This window comes from Mytilus edulis, chromosome 11 (genome assembly GCF_963676685.1).
Source record: "Mytilus edulis chromosome 11, xbMytEdul2.2, whole genome shotgun sequence".
Classification (NCBI taxonomy): domain Eukaryota; kingdom Metazoa; phylum Mollusca; class Bivalvia; order Mytilida; family Mytilidae; genus Mytilus; species Mytilus edulis.
The window spans coordinates 14,498,069-14,520,651 of NC_092354.1; the positions used below are offsets into that span (position 1 = coordinate 14,498,069).

The 22,583-nt window shown below is 30.7% G+C and overlaps 2 protein-coding genes across 8 annotated transcripts in view; one reads left to right on the top strand and one right to left on the bottom strand.

Moving 5' to 3' along the window:
- The first annotated feature begins 237 nt into the window (after positions 1-237).
- On the top strand, positions 238-687 carry LOC139494004 (uncharacterized). Its single transcript, XM_071282171.1, has one exon. The coding sequence runs from the start codon at positions 238-240 to the stop codon at positions 685-687; it is 450 nt and encodes a 149-aa protein (XP_071138272.1).
- Positions 688-2,165: 1,478 nt separating this feature from the next.
- Positions 2,166-22,583, bottom strand: part of LOC139495194 (centrosomal protein of 152 kDa-like) — a 52,873-nt gene continuing 32,455 nt past the window's right edge. For 2 of the 7 annotated variants that reach the window (XM_071283395.1, XM_071283394.1), the window contains exons 19-28: positions 21,747-22,031; positions 20,837-20,935; positions 20,066-20,089; positions 14,343-14,579; positions 13,047-13,118; positions 11,493-12,638; positions 10,099-10,177; positions 9,478-9,628; positions 7,828-7,887; positions 4,561-6,177 (exon numbers count right to left, since the gene is read on the bottom strand). In XM_071283395.1, the coding sequence (XP_071139496.1) occupies positions 4,656-6,177; positions 7,828-7,887; positions 9,478-9,628; positions 10,099-10,177; positions 11,493-12,638; positions 13,047-13,118; positions 14,343-14,579; positions 20,066-20,089; positions 20,837-20,935; positions 21,747-22,031 (3,675 nt within the window). In that variant the 3' untranslated portion in view covers positions 4,561-4,655. Of the gene's footprint in view, positions 6,178-7,827; positions 7,888-9,477; positions 9,629-10,098; positions 10,178-11,492; positions 12,639-13,046; positions 13,119-14,342; positions 14,580-20,065; positions 20,090-20,289; positions 20,308-20,836; positions 20,936-21,746; positions 22,032-22,583 lie in introns of all 7 variants that reach the window. The other 5 variants (XM_071283399.1, XM_071283400.1, XM_071283398.1 and 2 more) reach the window with 4 other exon arrangements.

The following is a 22,583-nucleotide window of genomic DNA, read 5'->3' on the forward strand; positions in this document are numbered from 1 at the left end:
ATTACATCAGAGGCAGCAAAACTAGGACTAAAGATAAATGCAAAGAAAACTAAGGTGATGAAGATAGATATAAAGAACAATAAAGCAATAACAGTGAATGGAAAAAACTGGAAACTCATTCAACTGTCTTGGTAGTAGAGTTAATACAGCAGGAAATATTGAAGTAGAAGTTAACATCCGTATTGGCAAAGCAGCTTCTGCATTCAAAAACCTGAATAACATATGGAAAATAACAAAATGTCCAGAAAGACAAAGATCAGATTGTATGTGAGCAATGTTAAATCAGTTCTGTTGTACGGTTCAGAAACATGGAGAACAACCAAAAACGTAGAAAGAATTAGAGGATTCGAAGGACGCTGTTTGAGAAGAATAATTAACATCAGATGGCCAAGTGTAATTTCAAACAGTGAACTATCAGAAAGAACAGGTGTGAAGAATATATTGAACGAGATCATAAGAAGGCAGTGGCAATATATTGGACATATACTGCGAATGGATAACAACCGACATGTGAAAAAGATATTGACATGGACACCATTAGGGACAAGAAAGCCTGGAAGACCGAAATGCACATGGAGAAGAGATATAGCAGCAGAGATAAAGAGACATGGTTACACCTGGAATCAAAAAGACAAAATCGCGAATGATAGAACGAGTTGGAGGTCCCTTGTTGATGCCTTGTGTTGAAGAACATGAAGAGGATTAAGTAAGTAAGTAAGTGTAGATAATCTCGATGTACTTACATATTATTAATGAGAAAAAATTATCTAGTGTTTCTGGTATTTCTTGCTGTTTACAATTTCTCTCTAACTACTCTTGGTTTTTTTTTCTCAGAATGCAAAAAAACTTGAAGTCTATCATATAAAGCCTAGCTGACAAGTCTTTTCTCCTTTAGGACGTGTACTAAGGGGAGGAGCAAATACCAATTATGAAGTCTCTAAGTTTTGGCCATGGTTCAAACCACAACTCCCATTCTTAAAGCTAGCACGCTACCAATGGACCACTGACGCGACTAATATAATACAGAAAGTTATATTGTCAACATGGCCTCAGGAATCATGATTTTTGTTTATAACACCAACAATTTTATTGTGTTCCCTTTATTTAGCTCAAACTTCAGTTTTTTGTGGAGTGTTTTGTGGACAGCGGTTTGGGAGTTTCTTGTACTCTTTTTCTTAGGTTTTGAATTAACTCAGCTCTAGATTGACAAAGACTGCGAAAACTAGGTGGTACATTGCAGGCACTTTGGCTTTCTCTGCCAATAAAAAATGGCAACCCTAATACAGCCAAGAACCATTAAAAATGTATCCAAAACCATTTTCTGGATTTTAGAAACGCTTTAAGTCCAATATTTGAAAGCCAAGGATGTACAAAACCTGAAAAGCTAAAGAAAGAAAGCGTTAAACACCAGATATTTATCAACCAGGCTACATGTTCTGTCCCCTTTAATTCTTAATTATCTGGCATATATCTTTCTTGCTCAAGATATTTGCCTTTCATATTGCTATTTTAAAATCTTTTATTGACATACTACAATAATAACCAAATATCAAATAATCCTACATGACAGATCAACAAATAACAGTAGATTGGAGGTCTTGACAGAACTTCTGTCAAGCATCTCTACTTACCCAGTAGAGTTTGACTATTGTTTGATAAAATGTGTCAATTAGCTCATGCACGATATAGGATAGTTATCAAATCAATCTAACTGTAACAATCTTGGTGCCTTCAAACTTGTTCAACAGGAGCCTGTATTTCAGTGGTTGTCGTTTGTTGCTGTGTAACATATTTTTTCGTTCATTAATTAGTACATAAATTAGGCTTTGAATAATTATACATTTAACATAACATAGAATTTAATAGCTGATTATGTGATATGGGCTTGGTTCTTTGTTGAAGGCTATACTGTGATCTACAGATGTCAATTTCTATGTAATTTGGTCTTTTTTGAGAATTGTCTCATTAACAATCATACCACATCTTCTTATTTTTATATTAGTAAAAAATTAATCATTCCCGATTTACCGCTGGATGTTGGAAAAAATAATAATGAATACCAATATCGTCATAATAGCTGTTATAATTATGAAATTCTTGGTCCCAGCATTCAAAGAGCTGATGAACTGTTTGTTCTTGAACAAATGTTTAAAAATAAATACCAATTTATTAATATTTTTTATTTTTCTCTCATAAATATTTTGAGGTATAAATATTTACAAATAAATATTATAAATTAAAAACATAAAAGTATATTTGATTCACAAGTAAAAACACTTTAACATGAAATAAAACAAAAAACAAAGAAAATTACAGATCTTTAAAAGTAAAATGCCTCTCTAACTCTAAGCTTATGGAATATCATTAAAATTTTTATGGAATTTTTTTCATTTTAAGATAAAACAAATCAATTAACAATTAAAATGAAAAGATGAAATGTTCTGTTTTTGAAATTTGTAGAAGAAAAAAGGAAAAAGGAAATTTTTAATCTTAATAATTTGAAGAAAAAAAATCATTTGCTGAAACAATGATATCAAGAATAATGTTCACAGAAAATGGAAAGGGAAGTATTAAATATCTTAAGAGCAACAGATGTAATTCTTTCCCCTTGAATATTTAAAAACTTCAAAGCTATTCATGAATATTCAATACCTACTATCTGAAAAGTTAAATAAGATTGATGTGCATAAAACAAGTGCATGTATAAATGTTCAAATAACAAGTGAATAAGATTAGTATCCTATTTAACATGTATGATCTGCGAAAAACGAAATGAAGCTACCAAAGTCAACAGGACTCTAGGGTCATTCTTCCTTGTCTGTCGTGCAAATGATGATTGATATGAAATTGTACTTGAATTCAAGTTGACAAGATTTTCTAATTTGCTTTTATAAAAAAATCTTGACATTAAAACAAATTTAATTCTAAAATGTTCTTCCAAGATAAATGACCTGTTTTAACACTTTTCTCTTTTACTAAAATACAAAGTTTTGGAATCAATTTTAGTGGTGGTCTTTAAAAAAGAAAATTGTTTTCAGAAAATTATTATTTCAATGGAAATTGAACTTTTCAAATGTATTTTGCATCCTTAAATATGCACACTTTCAATGATGTATTAAACACAACACCCTAAACTATCCTTTACATGACTTTGGTAGCAATATAAATGACCATTATGTTATGAGGTGATTTTTTTAGATATTTGATCTACTTTCATTTTTCTTAATTTTCAATAACAAAAATAGCAAGTAAGATGTAAATATACCATACACAAATGCCAAAATCTGAGATTTCAAACATGGAATTGTAATAAAAGAAAGAAGGGAAAGAAAAACAAAATTACAAATGAAATAAACCATGTAAACCCTATGTTTTCAAGGGAAATATCAATAGTGCTAAATTTCTAGAGAGAATAATATCTTAATCCAAAATATCTAAATCTAAACCATTTAATATAAAAGATGAGCTGAATTTATGATGAAATTATGTAATTAGCATGTGATCTGTATCATAAATGAAAATAAAAATATAACGGACGGATAAAACTATTAACATTACATGATCCTAAAGTCAACATAAAATATGTCCATTTAAATGCATAATTTTACAATCTGCAATATCTACAACAATTTGTTTGTCCTAATTCATTTTCAAAACTGCAAATTGCCTGCAACTTCTTTTGTAAAAGCAAAAAGTGTTTTTAAGAAATAATATTGTCAGGGATTAAACTTTTGGCATAAAATTTTATTGAATTTCATTTTATTTCCTGTAAAGAGACCTCACCTGAAACTGATATTTAGAAACCTTCCAAAAAAGTGTTGAATTGATTCTTGGCTAGTAAACTGCTTTTCATTTTTCTTATTAGCATTACATTGAATGTAAAAAAAAAGAGCCATTAAAAATCTTTACAACATTTGAATAATTTCAATTCCTCAAAATTTCTTGAACTTTGAACTGAAAATAAAATGGATGATGATTGACAAAAAACCCTGTTTTGGACACAAGAAGGTTTAGCTGTTTCAAATTTTTTTTTACAAAATTTTGAATAGATTTATAGACTGAACATTAGTTGTAGATAAAACAGAAGTTTTTATAACTATATCAATATACTTGTACTGGCATAACACAATAATAAGCAATCTTTCAAAACATTAGCAGCATCTACAGTTCCATGGAAGCCTCATATTTAATAAACAGACTGGTTCAAACAAGAGTTATCTTTCTTAGTTTAGTCACACAAGAGAGACAATAACCCTTTCTTTACATAATTTTATGTTTTTATCACAGATATTTGTTAACTTGGACCCACAATTTCATTGACTGTTAAAAAGTACTCAAATTTAATTTCACAATAAAACATTTACACTTAATTTATTTTTACAAATGTAATCAAACCATCTGTAGCTTTCCTGAGTTTAAATTTTCTTTTTCATCTTTTTAACAAAAGAGGTTGTGAAAAAATAATCAAATTGTGATTTTTTCGTTAAAATGTTGACATTATTTCAGTGAATTCTTAAATCAAAATTTCACATTTCTAAATAAAACTTATCTTAATATTTCTTTTCTTTAAATAAAATTTTACCTAAATCATAAAATGTCGGTGGCTATGGTTTTCAAATATGTGGTCCAAATTCAAAATGTCATCAACAATAGAACTAAACAACACCAGAAAATTGTTCTACTAGATTCCTAACTGGTTTTGTCTTTGTTCCCCCATGATATCTGTTAAAATCTCTGTTGACTCTTTCCTGGCTGGACATATTTCCCTCTCTCTCTAAACTCAATGGTGCTATCTTCCTTCTCAGCCTTGGGGTTCCCATTGGGGATTCCCCTGCATCATGGGCTAATTTTTCAGGGGACGGATTAAATTTTCTTGGTGACCTTTCCAGACCAAGATGATGGAGACCAATGTCTACACTCAAAGCCTTTTGATTTCTGAAGGCAGTATTGTTTATCGGATAAGCTCTCAAGTCTTCTTGGGATATGCTGCTATTTTTAGCTGGTGAGGTAGAGACAGGGGTTTTCCCAAGGGCATCTCTCAAGGACGTGTATTTATAACTACCAAGGCCAGATTCTCTCAATGAAAATGGCTGTTCGAATCCAAAACCTAACTCAGGTTGTGAACGAGCTTTGAACAGTGAACTTTGCTGATGACTTATTGATGGAGTTGTGTCCCTTGGTGACAAATAATCACGAGGAGTACGATTTGATGTAAATACAGGCTGAATTTCTGGTGGTGACTTCTTACTTGTTTGGTTTGGGCGGGGATCAAGTGCGGAGAATTTTTCTTCTGCATCATTCTGTGCTTCCAAGGAAGACAAATATTCTCTTGAAGCATGGTCACCGGAATGAATGGAATCAAAATGCTGAAGGTTGTTTGTACGTGAACTATGACCATTTTCATGTCTTGAAAGATTTTTACTTAAATCCTTTGTAGGAGTAAAATGTACATTTTTTGAACTTTTTCTAGCTGTGGAACTGGGTTCGTGTCTTGATGACTTCCTTTCATGACGGTCTACTCTCGTTAGATCTTCATGTCGACTTCTTCGTGATGACCCACTTGTTGACCTCTTCTCATTATTCTCATTCATTACATATAAATTTTCCTTTCCTTCATTTCTTCGTGAAGAACTACTATATACATTATCCTTCCCTTCACTTCTTTGCGAAGAACTACTAACAGGACGATCATAATCGCTTTCACTTCTTCGTGAGGAACTACTTGTGGGTCTATGTTCATAACTTTCTTTGTCCGTATCACTTTCCACAATACCACTTCTAGACAATTTCTCCTGGACGCTGTACAACACATCTCTAGGTGAGGACTGACTAGTAAGCTCCCTTGGGGACTTTCTTCCAAGATTTGTCTCCCTTTGGTTTCTTTCTCGCACCGTAATATTAGCTTCAGCTGGGGAATGGTCACCAGATTTTATATTGGATAAAATGTTAGGTTTGAATTTGAAGCCGTTTTCTTTCTCATCGTCAATGTTTATGTCAGAAACCCTGTAACCTGACCCAACAGGAAAACGCTCACATGATCCTGCTATTGAAGAAGATCTAGGGGTCGGGGTATTTGTTCTTGAAATATCTTCTCTAGGAGTATGTGACCTTGAACTGTTGACTGATATCATTTCCAGAGCTTGCTCTATGTCTGACAGCTTAGATTCAATGTTTGCACTGAAAGTAAACAAAAACAAATTAATATATTGCGAAACAAAAAACACAAATTTTAGCAAAACATAAGCAGATTAACATGCAATAAACATTTTGTTAAAACAAATATAGTGTTATAACAATGTAGTTTTTGTTTAATCCATATGTAAATTCTAATACCAGATGTGTATTTTATACAGAATGCCAGAATAAAATTGAAACCTAAAAAAACAACACTTGCCTTGGTGGACGGTCACATTCATAAAATTCAACTTTAAACTTTTTCAAATTGTTAATTCAAAATTAAAGTTCAAGTTGTTTTATGTATGTTATTGAAAGAAAGATAATGGCATGTCTAATCTATAGAGTTGATATAATTATTGAAGTTATCCACATTCATTACACATTCTCACAGTGGCCAAATGGATTGGACAACTGTAATGTATATAAATGACTTCAAACGAATATTTTTTAACATACTTTGTTCATTCAATCGCGTAGTGGAATTAACTATTTTTGGATTCTTATAAATTCTATATATAACTTTTGGACTAGTTTAAATCTCGGTCTATTTCTTAAATTTATTCTTACATACTTTTGATTTTTTAACCCCGTATGCTAACATTCCCATGAAAATTTTTAAATTGTTTGTACGCGTTTTGTTATTTGATTTTGCCATGTGATTATGGACTTTCCCAATTAATCTTCCTCTAAGTTCAGTATTTTTGTGATTTTACTTTTTGTATGGTTTACTTTTGCAAATTGTGAGTTGGATGGAGAGTTGTCTCATTGGCGCTCTTCTTATACATGTATATATGTACACCCTTGAAGTATTTTATTTAGAAAGTATCTTGAAAATAATATCTTACACATTTATTTTATTTTAAAATTTATTTCTTATTCATAAATAAAGACAAGAAAAAAATAATATCAAGCAAGTTAAAACTGCATAAGAAAAGGTGTTTTTCTCTAGAGTTTTCAAATCCTTTCAATATCAGTACAAGCAGTGAAGAAGTGAAATATTACTATCCTAGAAATAAATGCTGAAATACTGAGAAAAAAGTGAAAAAATACTGTGATTACAACTAAAGCTGACAGCAACCCAAAAACTAAACTGAAAATAAAAGGGGGATCTGTTACATTTGAGCACACAGGTTCTGGTAAAAAAAATCTGTAAAGCAGGCATATATAACCATGTATTGTCAAAACTTTTTTTTAAATCTTTATTTTCTTTCAAATATTTTTGAACCAGTTAATATAATTATTAATTTGGCAATTTCGAACTAGTTCAGAAAATTGTGTTCAGTTTTCAGATGGCCAAGAAATACGTCAAACTGACAACTTTTAGTTAATCATTTTTTTTTTTTTAAATCCTACTTTACTGAATGCCAGAGATAATATCCATTCTTAAATATTCTTGTGTAAAGATTTTTACCCAAGGCATCACATTACATTGCACAAACATCATTTTAAATTCATTCTTAATCAGTAAAGGATTTTACAATCTTTCAAAAATGAGTGACTGGCCTTTAAATAATATCATCTACCACTTATTAAATTAATGATACGGAAAAAAAAGTACATGGTTATATATGCAAGGTGAAAGGTAAAAAGGGGGAGTGGCAAATCAAATCAAAATAATGAGTGACACGACACACAGGCTGTGAATTATACCGGTACTCTTCCACTGTAATGTATTTAGTTTTCCCATCCTCTGATATTCCATTTAATAAACTGTAAAGGTCATATAAAATGTTAATCATGATTATGTTCACTGAATAATATCAATTTTATCATGATCATGTTCACTGAAAGCTATAAAATTCATAAATACTATGTACATCAAGATTCAAATGGTAACCTGATTATCATGATTAAGTTTATTATATGCTATTAAGATTTATCATGATTATGTTCACTTAACACTGACAAGATTTTGTTCCCTGAATACTATCAAGTTTATCATGATTATGTTGACTGGTTAATATCAAGTTTATCATGATTATATTCACTGATTTCATAAATATTATGTACATCAACATTCAAATGGTATCCTGAATATCATGATTAAACACATTTTACGCTACTGTTTTATCATTATTACACTGATAATGTTCACTGAATACTGGTTAGTTAATCATGATTATGTTCCCTGAATACTATCAAGTTTATCGTGATTATGTTGACTGGTTAATATCAAGTTTATCATAATTATATTCACTGATTTCATAAACATTATGTACATCAAGATTCACATGTTATCCTGAATATCAAATTTATTTTAATTCTTTTTACACAATTGAGGCAATTACTTTTTTCATTGAATTGTATTAAATTTGTCATTTTTGGGACTTTTATAGCTTGTTATAATGTATATTGTAGGAGTTTTGATCATTGTTGAAGTCAGTATGGTGACCTATAGATGCTTATTTATAGGTCATTTGGTCTCTGGCGGAAAGTTATCTCATTAGAAATCCAATTATTGTATTGATTACCTCAAATATAATCTTATTTGTGAATTTGTGTTCCTGCACCTCCTTCTACTCACAAATGTTAACTTTGGGAAGGTTGATCACACAAGATAAAATCAATGCGAAACGGATTTACCTTGTCAGGAATGTTTGATAGATATGCAAATTACAAATTTAGAACTGAAGTTAATTGAATCACCTTAAATCATAGTTAAGTAATTTGGTTAAATTAATGCAATTCAATGGTTAAATTCACAAAAGTAATGGACTGGGCTATTGTAATTTTTTCTGTTGAACTAAAACTAATGGTTAAAATTAATGAAATTTAATACTTAGATTGATGGAATTCAATGGTTAAATTAATGTAATGTTATGGTTAAATTCATGAAAATGTATAAAAGTATGATTCACAAATTAATATATGAGGACGAGGCTGGACATCAAGGTGGAATGGATAAGAGGTACACAATGTTTACCCCTTCCAAAACCTCTCTAATCCAGAGACACATTAAATGCACTGTTTCTGAACAATAAATGATAAAAAAGACTGTTATAAATTGCATAATAATTATCTACAATGTGTTAAAGCAAATATAAAAATGACTGAAATCAAAACTCCAAGGAAGAACTTGAAAGCTGTAAAAGGTAGCAAATTTTCCCTCATGATGCTTTGAATTAATATTTTGAATTTAGGTGTTCAACATATTTCTAAATAATACAATATTTTGTATTCTACATACAAGCCAATATGATATTTGTAAATCTCTGAACTTTTAAATTCCTGGTCAACTTTAACCTTGAGATCAACTCTAATTTCTATCTTCATTTCTTTTTTACAAGAACCTAAACTTACCCAATGATTTCATTTTGTAAGACTTTCCTAACATTATCCATATAGATCTGTTTCAATTGTTTGAGAGTAGCATTTCTTTCCTTTAACATTTCACATCTAACTGTTTCTGCTGCCCTCATGTTGGTCTCTGTGATGTGTTTCATAACATCCTCTGCAAAAATACAAATATCTTAATTAGGGACAACCAAAAGTTTACTATGTACAATACTGTGGATTCATTTATTTTCATGGGTAGCAATTTTCATGGATAACTGAACACTAGCAAGTTCATGGATATTTAATTTCATGGTTTTCAAAGGTCTGCATCCAAGCCTATAAAAAATTTGTTATTCGATTTAACATTTAATTTGGTGGTTCACCTGTATGCACGTTTACAGCCACGAAAATAATGAATCCACAGTATCCTAAATCAGTTAACTTACAGGGGAACCAGGGAAGGCTATTCTTTTATTGTTAGTAAAGTTTTAGTTTGGTTTTTGCATACTGTATACACGATTTTTCTTTGTCCTGTCTAATTGCGTTCGTAGTTATGTGATGTGTACTTCTTACTGAAGTTCAATTTTGTACACCCCTTTCAAAGTGGGGGGATCAGTTTAATTCATTATATTTATATAGTTTTACCTTTAATTTTAGTAACAGTGTCCAAGTATTGTCCTCTGATCTGCATCACATTTTCTTCATCCAAATCTTCAGAATCAGTCTATAATTATACAATGTATTCAATGATTAAAATGAATATAACAAACAGAATTCTCACATAATTAGTTCTTGAATATTGTTTTTAAGTAAAACCAAAAATTGTCATGTTAGTAAGTGTTCATAAAACAATGAAAATGAACATATAACAAACAGAATACTATTGTGGTCTCACAAAGAAACCATATTCCACAAAAATTGATGCTTTCAAAAATTTGATTTTTGTTAATTAATGTTTGTGTCACAAAGGAGTAGGTTCAATAAGGCCCTAAAACGGCCCTCTTTTTTTATTTAAATTTCAAATTAGGATAAATTGACCAATATCACAATGAATCATAGCTAATACATTGATTAGATAGCAAATGAGCCTTTTTGTTGAAAATTAACGTTCCTGCGTTCTACTGATGACGACACATACAGTACTCATTTTTATTTTCCACGAAAAATCAATGAAAATTTGTAAATTTTGCATTGATTTTTGGACAGGAAACATTGAGCGCATACGTCGACAAAAAATATTTTTGAACACAATGTTTGTTATGACATTTTGCATGTTTATCTTGAATATTAAGTTTGTCGACGCCTGCGGTTTATGTTTCCTGGTCCTAAATTTGGTTGAAATCCGGCCAATTTAGTCAAATTTCGTCAAAACCTTTTATTTTGACCTATTTTGGATGTAGAAATCAACGCATTAGAATAAAACTTTGATACAAATAATTCTATTTTACTTTCTTGCATGTCTTAAAGACAACTTAAAACATATTTTATCTTGTACCATTCAATTTTATAATTGGGGCCAATTATGGCCCTTACCACACTTACTCCTTTGACATCTAAAATGAATTCTGAATGGCATATGATACTGTTAGCATGTACATGTCAACTTTGGTTAAAATTTCTCAACGAAACGTTTTTACAATTTTCTTTATTTATGACACACACCTGTTTGGACTATATATCATGTACAGTATACTTGTATATTGATGAAATAAAAATGGCATGGTTTTCTGAAAATGGGAGACAGCAGATAATTTGGAATGACACATTACACTTATATATCATATTTTTTGAATTTTTTCATGCCAATTTATTTTATTATGAAGGGTTGTGGAGAAGGTGTAATTTCCAGTTTGACATGTTGTTTTGACAATTGAAGACTGTTTGTTGATTGTCTTTTAAAACTTATTATGTACTGTTTCATTGACAAATATCTCACATCTTCTTAAAATTGCTCTTTCTAACATGCCTATAGAAAAACAACTGTGGTTACATAATTATCTTATCAAAAGATACCTTTTTTTTCTTCTAGAAACATTTACCTGTACTTCTGTTGAATTGAGACTTCTCTCTCTCAGATCTTTCACTTCATTGTTTATCCTTGTATACTCTAACTGAAACTGTCTTTTCATGCTTTCCAATGTTTTCTTATGGCTGTGTTGCATATCAACCATTTTGGATTTCATCGTATCCATGGCGCTATTATTTTCTGTTTCAAGACCCCTTTTGATTTTCTCCATTTCATTTCTATAGTAACGTTTAGTCTCATGATATGCTTTTTCAGTCTTTCTCAACTTTTCGTTAACCTCATCCTGTTTTTGTTTCTGTGCAGCAAGATCTTTTTTGTAAGCAGTCTCCAAGTTACGAATATTGTCAACTAGTTTCTCCTTCTCTGTGATAATATTCAACAGTTCCGATCGACATTTCTCATACTTTTCACCTTGATTTTTCCTCTGTTCTTCGACAGCCTCTTGTTCAAGTTTAATTTGTTCTGACGCCTGTCGTAAAGTTTCAACTTCCTGTTTCAAAGAATCGAGTTCTTTCATTTGGTCGGACTGGCTACGTAATTTTTCATTCAGTTCATTAATTGACTTTTTATAATTTTCCGCTGCTTCAGCTGAATTCTGGGAAACTTCCTCTAAAGAAGATTTGACAAATTTATTTTCTTCTTTTAAAGTGTCAAGGTCATTTTTTAAATTCTTAATTTCTTCAGTATTTTTCTGATTTTCTTCTTTAAATCTAAGGCTATCAGCTTTAGCTTTTTGATTGTCTAACTGAACTTTTTGATTTTCGAACTTGACCTTTTGATTTTCTCTCACGACCTTATCAACCTCTGACCTAAACTTTTCAGTGTCTGTTTTCAACATTTCATATTTTGAGAGCACCATTTTATTTTCTTCCTCCAAATCTTTATTTCTCTTTTTCAACTTTTCCACATTGGGGTCCTGAAGTTTCAATTTATTTGACTCATGATCAAATTTCTGCCTTGCTGTGTTGATTTCAGTCTCAAGCTTTGTCTGATAAGCTTTTTCAATTTCTGCAGTCAATTTTTCTATTTCATGAGACAAATGGCTGTCAGCTTTTTCCAACAATGCATCTCTTTCCTGCACTTCCTGTTCCAGATTGCTTTTCTCCTCCTCCCACTTCTTTCTCTGAGATTCCATATTTCTTCTGAAGGAATCATTTACCTGAAAATTAAAATAAGTAGATTATGTTTTGAATGATATCATAAAATCAACGTGAAGTTAGGCCCTTATAAAACACTGACTTTGAACGTTGCCTTTATTAAACATTTTGCGTATAATTTCAGGATACTTGCAAACAATGTGTTAGGAGTATACCTGAATAGCTTATATTCTCTACTAACTTTGTAGAAATTATTAGTATGTTAAAATCATCAACACCTTTTATAACTTTTAGTAATTTAGATAATGGTGTAGACATCTATTCAATGTTGACTCCAGATAACGTGTAGATGTCTATTGGTTTTGGTATTGTTTTAATTGGGTTGCTGTCCACTTGGTGTCCAAACCTAAATTTCTATGACTGTAGGGTATGAATATCTAAATTTGAAATTTAAAAACTAAATAACATACAGTGTCATCTTCTTTCTGTAAGAGTTCTCTGTACTTCTGGATTTCTTCCTCATGACTTTTCTTCAACTCATTCTGAAATCACAATTAAATGTTTCATACATTAATATTGTTTTAAAATTGATGCAAGCACTATAAATAAGAAATATATCAAATTGGCTTCATTTGAACATATTGCGACAAAATATCATTTGCACTTGCTCTAAATAAAACATTATGAATAAATAGATCTAAAAATATTGAAAATTTTGCAGTTTTTTCCATAAATTCAAATTGTTTAAAGGCTACATCCAAAAGTTTTAATGGTATGTGATTTTTTTACTTTTAGGTGTTAAGGTGGTACCTAACACTACAGGGAGATAACTCTGTAAAATCAGCTGAACGTTTTAATTACGTTGTATTGTTAAGGGAATATTGAGCTTCTTAATGATCAAAATCAGTGTTTGTCAAATTGCTAAATAACCAGTGTAATATTTCTGACAAAATGGTTGGTTCAAATTTTTTGAAATTTTTATATTTTTGTTAAAAGGTCAAAGTAAATACTCCGTCAAAATTTTATGAAAATTAAACGAGCCAAATTAATTTTAGTGAAAGTGTTAGGTACCACCTTAAGCAAATGATTCGAACAGTTAAATCATGGACCAAAGCCTTAATTTGCCATATAATTTACTATTAAACAAAATTGACATAATGAACAAGTATTCTAAGTTTCCTGTTGATGTGACCACAACATCATGGTATACTTCTGCAAAATCCAAAATTATTGAGTGCACTAATTATTAGTATTTTTGAAAAATGAACAAAAATGTGAGATTGATCATTGTATTTTCTGGTTAATCTGCATACAGATATCTATGTATCAGATATCATAATGCTAGTTCTTACTATTTCGATACTTACCAAGTCGCAGTATTCACATTAAAAAAACTCACAATCATTTCTAAATTTACAGTACTTTAAAAACTTTACATTAGGGCTATTGGGGGGGGGGGGGGGGGGAGGAGTTGGAAGGCAGTTTTTGTCAGCACCAGCCACCCAGACAATTGTAATTGAGAATTATAGTGCATTATAGTGTAAAAAGTTGCTCTGATACCCATCACCCATGTATTATTAATATAATGTGCCTTCCAACCCCAACCCCATACAGTTTTTTCTGAAATAGCCCTTACAGAAGAATGCCACAGAGACCAGAAAACATAATGCCCCCACATCTACCATAGGTCATATTGTATTTTTCCTTTGATATGTATGTTGTCAGTGACCTCTTTTCCTTGTTTATATAAAGTTTAAGTATCTTACCACTTCTTTGAAGAATTTTTCTCTGGCCTGTTTCAAAGCCTCAGTCAATGTCTCGTGGTTCTCCTTGACCAGTTTGTCATGTTGGTCTTGTAACTCTGATATCTCCAGTTCTAATTTCTTCTTAAACTCCGCCTCCTTCTGCTTAGTCACCGCCTCTTTCTCTGCCTTCCATTGCTCCTCCCTTTGTTTCAACTTGTCAATCAATTCACTGTTCTCATCTTTCAAAGTTTCTATCTCCTAAAATATTAAAGAATATTATCACTTTTATCCAAAATATAATGCATTATACATTATTATTTAGGGAAATGTATTTTAATTTCAGATGAGATTGATTTTATAAAGTATCCCATTGTTACTTTGTCTAGAAAAATAAAGACTTCTAGGAATATTTCGCTTTGATTTGGTTTTTATTTAATGATTGAAAGATCTCAACTTTGCTCTTATGCTCATTGCAAAGTGTGTTCAACTCTGATCTCAAACGTCATGATTTGCCAGATAACTCACAAAGGTCAGATTTGTTTCACCACGAATATCCTGGCTACCACAGTATAGCCAAGAGGACTTAAAGTGGCTTAAAACATTAACAATCAATCAATTATTTATTACTTTCAAGGGTGTATTTTTACTGTTGTTAAGTGTTGTGATGTTGATTTTAAAAATCTAGTAGTGTGTAAAATTTGCAATTAAAATTATATATAAGCTAAAAATATGAAATACTAAAAATATTAAACACTCTGTGGATTGAGTAACATAAACATGCTGCTTAATTACTGTGATCTAATAAAAGTGAGAAATCAAGAACAGAAAAAGCTTTTAAGTATGGTAAACCAGGTCAAATAGGTCAAAGGCCAAATAAATCAACTATTCTAACAAGTATCTCTAGCATTTAAAATTTTAATTTTAGCAAGTTTTAATTTCATTTAAGTATTCCTGAATTGTGTGTTGTGTCATCAATAAGGCTTTTCCTAGCAAAACAAATCATGAAGTTCATGCTGCAGCTATGAAAAGAAAACAAGAAAATGCTACATGAAATTAAATTTATATTTTGGTGGTTTTTTTTTTCTTATTTTTGGTGCTCAATTTTTCAAAGATAGATAAAAAAATATTGGCAAAAGAAAAATTTAATAAAAAGCATCTAATTGAAAACAACATGACACAATATACTCACTCTTTTGTCGTCTAAATACTTTGGAAACCATAAAGGGAGATAATTAATGTTTTTTCCCTCATGTTTTGTCTATTGTAAGGGAGATAATTACATATATCTTCCTAGAGTTTTGTCTATTGTAAGGGAGATAATTATATTTCCTTATTGATCTTTGTCTAGTGTAAGAGAAATAACATATGTCTTGTAAAGCATTGGTTAGTATAAGGGAGATAATTGTGTTTCCTATGGTCTTTGTCTAGTGTCAGGGAAAGAAAATATTTCTTGTTAATTATTGGTTGTTGTTTGCTTTACGTCAGATTAGCACATTTGCACTAAAGCACTGTCTAATGCAGTGATTTTGCTAGCGCTCGTCACTTTCGTATTTTAGGAAAGGGTTTTCTCATTGACGAAAGTATTTCAAATCAATTTCGTCACTTTAATTTTGAAAGTGTAAAAAAAAATTCGCAATAAAACCTATAAATCTACCTGTCTTCATGTTTTTGACAAGTTTATGACCTCCAGGTAATTAACATTTTTAACAGGTGTTACAAGTTGTGATTACAACTAATCCGTTTATCGCCATCGGATGGGTCACTAATCCGTTAATTATTATTAAACCCCATAATTGAATGACCATCATAATTATTTCCCCAGGAAAATCAGTCAGTCGGCAAGTCATTTCAACAACCAGGAGTTTAGTTTCGTCAATTTATCAAAAATGTAACAACCCGGTCAGTTCGCATTTGAATTTCAATATTTTTCCAACGATCTGAAGTTCATTTGTCGTAGATTCGTCATTCGAAGGCATTTTCGTCATATTTGATTTAAATTTTCATCAAAAAACTTTCGACAATTTCCATTTAAAATAAAGAACTTTAATGTGTTTATTCAAAACTTTCACGAGTTAAACAGGTGCTTCCTGTATTGTGTTCTACGCATGCGTGAAAGTATTCCTTTGACTATTTATAGACTTTAAACCAGGTGCTCCGCAGGGCGCAGCTTTATACGACCGCAGAGGTCGAACCCTGAACAGTTGGGGCAAGTATGGACAAAACATTCTAGCGTGATACAGCTCTGAATTTGGATTGTGATCAAATTTTTGACATTACATGGTTTTTTTTTACACAAAACAAATGTCAAGATTTTACAAATTTTACAATTAAAGATTTCTTCTTCAAACTTTTTAAATCTAAAATTAAATAGTTGGCACAGCATAGGTTTCTGACACAGAATGAATGTGGTCTAATGAACTTAAAAGTTTGTTTTTGCCTTTTAGCAATTCACTATGCTGTTGAATATTAATCCTCTCAAAAAAATGTTTGAAGAAATTTTCTTTTTATTTATGAAATCTGAAATGAGAAAAATTTAACCCCCCCCCCCTTTTTTCACATCCCCGTTTCCTTTTTTCCAAAACTGATATCAATTCAAATTTCTAATGGAGTTTGCAACAATAACTACTCTTTTAAATACATCATAAAATATTAAAATGTAAAATAAAGTGCTTGTTATCACTGAATGGTAAAGATTGGTTGGTAGTAAAAGTGAATATACATTGTTTATTGTATAAAACAATAAAAAAAACTTCATCAGCAACATTTTATATTGGCAAATTTCCAATGAAGTTATTTACATAAAGTAATGGGCAAATAAAAATAGAAAATGACATCATAGTCATGTCTGGCAAATGTCCAACATACATTATCTAAAAACATTTTAGATAAGATAAGGAAATAAGATGTAAAAAAACTGCTTGTTATCACTGAATGGTAAAGATTATTTTAATTTATCAGTTGGTAGTAAAAAGTGAATATACATTGTATATTGTATATAACAAAGATTTAAGTTGATTCTGGACAAAGAAAGATAACTCCAATTAAAAAAAAATCTTGCTATTGCACAATATTTTGCAATTAGATATTTCTTGCTTACTATTCTGGACAAAGAAAGGTAACTCTAATTAAAAAAAAATTTGCTATTTCACAATATTGTGCAATTAGATATTTCTTGCCATTGCGCAATACTGTGCAATTGAAAAGACTTGCTATTGCACAATACTGAATATAATAATTTTAGATCCTGATTTGGACCAACTTGAAAACTGGGCCCATAATAAAAAATCTAAGTACATTTTTGGATTCAGCATATCAAAGAACCCCAAGATTTCAATTTTTGTTAAAATCAGACTTAGTTTAATTTTGGACCCTTTGGACTTTAGTGTAGACCAATTTGAAAACAGTACCAAAAATGAAGAATCTACATACACAGTTAGATTTGGTATATCAAAGAACCCCATTTATTCAATTTTTGATGAAATCAAACAAAGTTTAATTTTGGACCCCGATTTGGACCAACTTGAAAACTGGGCCAATAATCAAGAATCTAAGTACATTTTTAGATTCAGCATATCAAAGAACCTAACTGATTGATTTTTTGTCAAAATCAAACTAAGTTTAATTTTGGACCCTTTGGACCTTAATGTAGACCAATTTGAAAACAGACCAAAAGTTAAGAATCTACATACACAGTCATGACAGTTAGATTCGGCATATCAAAGAACCCCAATTATTCAATTTTGATGAAATCAAACAAAGTTTAATTTTGGACCCTTTGGGCCCCTTATTCTGTTGGGACCAAAACTCCCAAAATCAAACCCAACCTTCCTTTTATGGTCATAAACCTTGTGTTTAAATTTCATAGATTTCTATTTACTTATACTAACGTTATGGTGCGAAAACCAAGAAAAATGCTTATTTGGGTCCCTTTTTGGCCCCTAATTCCTAAACTGTTGGGACCTAACCTCCCAAAATCAATACCAACCTTCCTTTTGTAGTCATTAACATTGTGTTTAAATTTCATAGATTTCTATTAACTTAAACTAAAGTTATAGTGCGAAAACCAAGAAAATGCTTATTTGGGCCCTTTTTGGCCCCTAATTCCTAAAATGTTGGGACCAAAACTCCCAAAATCAATACCAACCTTCCTTTTGTGGTCATAAACCTTGTGTTAAAATTTCATAGATTTCCATTCACTTTTACTAAAGTTAGAGTGCGAAAACTAAAAGTATTCGGACGCCGGACGACGACGACGACGACGACGACGACGACGACGCCGACGCCAACGTGATAGCAATATACGACGAAAATTTTTTCAAAATTTGCGGTCGTATAAAAAACGTAAAATACGAAATCATTTAATTTAGAATCAATTAAACGAGAGAGACAAATATCTCTCACTAAAGGAATTTAAATCAAAAAATGATAATTTCCTGATGAATCCGGACTCGTTTTGAATTTATTATCCACGTGTCACTTCCCGTTTTCATTTCATTTTAAAACCGAAAGTAGTAAACGTGATCTATTGTTGATTTGTTTACAACCTACTTTCAGTCATTATTATAGTTCCAAAAAGGATTTTACACATTTCCAACTTGAAAGAAATGATTCCAAATATCGATTTAGACCTTTTATATGGATAATGATTATGCATTGAAATAATCATTGCAAGTTAATTTCTGCTGTGATTCCAACTTTTGTTGATCAGGAATGACCCCTGGAACAAACTGAAGAGAAATTGTGAACTAAATTTCTGGATTCCATGTCAGAATCTTTCATAATAATGGCCAATACAGTCAAATCATACAATAACTGCCAATCATGCTGGTGCCTCAATCCCTTAAAATCTGACAAAGTCAAAAGATGAAGCTAGTAATATACATCATTGGCCCCTTGCTTTTACACAAAATAAGGTTGATTTTAATAGCGCGTAAAAGTGACTAAAGCCCTCAAAATCCTAGCTTAAACCCTGCTAATGTAAGGGAGATAATTTTCTTTGTAAAGTTTTCTCTAGTGTAAGGAAAGTTTTGTTCCCTATAGAGCTTTGTCTAGTGTCAGGGAAATAACATACTTCTTGTACAGCATTGGTTAGTTTTAAGGAGATATTTAAATTTTTTGACAGAGCGATTATTTGATCCATATTAGTTTGTATTAAAACTAAAGTAAACGACCAGGGAATATTTTTTCCTTTTTTTAGGAAATATTTAGGTTAAAATCTTCAATGCTTATTTATATAATGTATGTGACACTGCCTCTACAAAAATCAATGATTTGGACAAAAACTTGTATTAAACACAGGAAAGATGGAAAGAACTGTAGAAAGAAGAAAAAACACTACTTTTGTTTCTTTAGAATGTGTTAAAACTGTGTCTGCTATTCACACAAAATTAATTATTACAAGTTATGACATTTGAATGATTGTTTTCTTTACCTAAAATAAGACTACATTTCACCAAAATAAATATAAATGTACATATTCAAAACAGTCAAACCTGCTTTGAGGGTCACCACTATTCAGTGAAAACTTTTTTTCCATTACATCCTGCTGAAGTATTTTCTATGTATTTTGAACCTCATTTAAAATTCACCTCTTTGATAAGGTCAGTTCTCTTTTGTCCTGAGTTCTACCTTATATGCAGGTTTGACTGTATTTGATGAAAATATTTGACAGAATGCTTTGGATTCTCTAATGAAGAACAGTTTATATTGTTTGCTGGTGAAATGTTAGCCTTACAACCACTTACACTCTGTTTAAGTTTTATCCTCTCCTTAAAAAAAGTTTTAGATCAGAATAAATCTCAACTCTTGGTGTGTGTCAGATTTTTTTGTAGTGAAAAATACATATGCAAATATAAAAAAATATAAAATCTAAATGTATAAATATGTCTACTTAAGTAAACCATATAAAATAAATTGTGGCAAGCCTGAAGAATTTATTATTTTTGTGACAGTTTAACGTGTTGTTTACCTCATATTTGAGATTATTCTAAAATATAAAATTAGCAAATTAACATAACAAATAAAAATAATTTAGTTTTTATCATTAGGAATTTATCAAATGTGCAACCAAAATATAAACAACAAAATATCTAGATTTTTTTACAATTGTAAGACATTAAAAATATAAGTTCTTCTATACTATGGAGAATTTTTTTAAGATTTTCAATAAAATTCGAAATAAAATTAGAAGATAAAAAAAAATCTTAGAAGTGAAGAGAATGAAAACATATCTATTTGCTTACATCAAATGCAATTTTCTCACACATCAATATGATAACAAGTTCCATAAATATATGCCAAATTAAATGATCTAAGAAGTATCTAATGAACATTTGTGGAATAATATTTTATCTAATGCAATCTTCTTTACCTAATATTCTTAAGTGCTTAGTCATGTAATTTTCCAAAAAGAAATAGTGTCGATATAAATAAGCAGTAACCCTATAGTAGGAAAATCAGACTGTAGAAGACTGTCACCTGAATAAGATAACTTGAAATTGTCTCCCTTTAATTACCTCTTTTATAACAGACAGGCTGAGTTCCTCACTAGCAGACCTTTCCTTTTGTTTCTCTTGTAACCATTCCTTTCTAGCCTCATCTATTGCTATGGAAACCTTAAAGAAAATAAACAATATGTTATACAACAATAAACTGAATGAAATTCAAAGAATATAAATAAGATTATACTGTTTACCAACAAATTGTGGCAAGAATTTTTTTTCACAACTTTCATGAGAATACAAATCATTGCAAAAAATTGCAAGAAAGAGCTATCAATCAAAATACTGGTAATTAAGTTATACATGTAATTGCTAGGTTTTTATTAATGCCAAAAATGTAACTAGGTGAGTATATTGCAATAAAAAGAACTCACATTTTAATATCTGATACAATCATTTGTACAAAGATTTTTCTATAATAACATTAATGGTACAAATTTTTCTGCACCAGATGCGCATTTCGACAATACATGTCTCTTCAGTGATGCTCGTGGCCAAAATATGTAAAATCCAAAGCTTATCATATAAAAGATGAAGAGCTATAATCCAAAAGTTCCAAAAAGTATAGCCAAATCCGTGAAAGGAATCAGAGCTTTGCATGAGGGAGATACATTCCTTAATTTATAATAATTTGTAATATTTTGTAACAGTAAATTAAATAACACAAAATCGCCGTAATTAATCTTGCATTTTTTTTATCAAAGGATTTCTCCAACTCAAGCCTTCTACTCTCTATATAAAATAAGGAGATGTAGTATTACTGCTCATGAGACAACTATCCAACAGATTTAATGGTTTTTAATTATAAACATCAACAGTAATCTCCCCTGAATTGTTTCCTTCATAGAGATTTTTATATGTTTAACTCTGCACAATGCCAGTATTTGTACTCTCATTTGGAATGCTCTGATGCCCTCTGACTAACCTCAGCAGATATTCTCTCCTGAATTTGTTCTTCCATAGAATTCTTTATCTGTTCTACACTGTACTCATGCGAGTCCTCCCATTCCCTTCGAGCATGCTCTATTGCCTGTTTCAAATCCTTTTTCTGCTCCACCTCTCTCTGCTCGGCTGTGAGTTTATCCTTTTCCTGTCTTTCCCTTGTCTGTTTGTCCAGATTATTTTGCCATTTTGTCCTTTCTTCCTCCAAAAGTTCTTTAATTTCTATATCTTTCTTTCTGTTCCATTTCAACTTCTCTTCATGAATTTTCTAAAATGAAAAAAATAAAAACACTTGCTAAATTATTTCAATTTAAGTGTTATCAATCATCTAGTATTTTTTTTTTGCTTTTTTTCCCCATGTTTTGTGTATCCCTGAATCACCAAATATTTGATATCTTTGATAAATCTAAAAATTATTTTGTACATTTTGAAATGCAAACTTTAATATTCAAATAATGCAAAAAAAATGCAACATTCTGTATGTTATTACAAGTTTACTGGCAAAAAATCTATGTCATGCATGTCATCATTGTCATGTATGTGAGTTTCAAGTAAAGCAATTTTCAATAAGTTACAAAGTTCTCATTTATTTAATAGATTATTTTCTGACTGTTGTCATAATGCTTGAATATTTTTTGCCAAAAAAAAATCAATCAGGGAAAAAGCTGCAGGAGAAGCCAATACCTATGCATTTATAGGATGAGAGAGGTGGATAAGGCAAAAATATACCATGGATTCATTTAATTTCATGGGTACCAATTTTCCTGTATTGAGGAAAACATACATTTTCGAGGATATTTAATTTTGTGGTTTTGTCAAA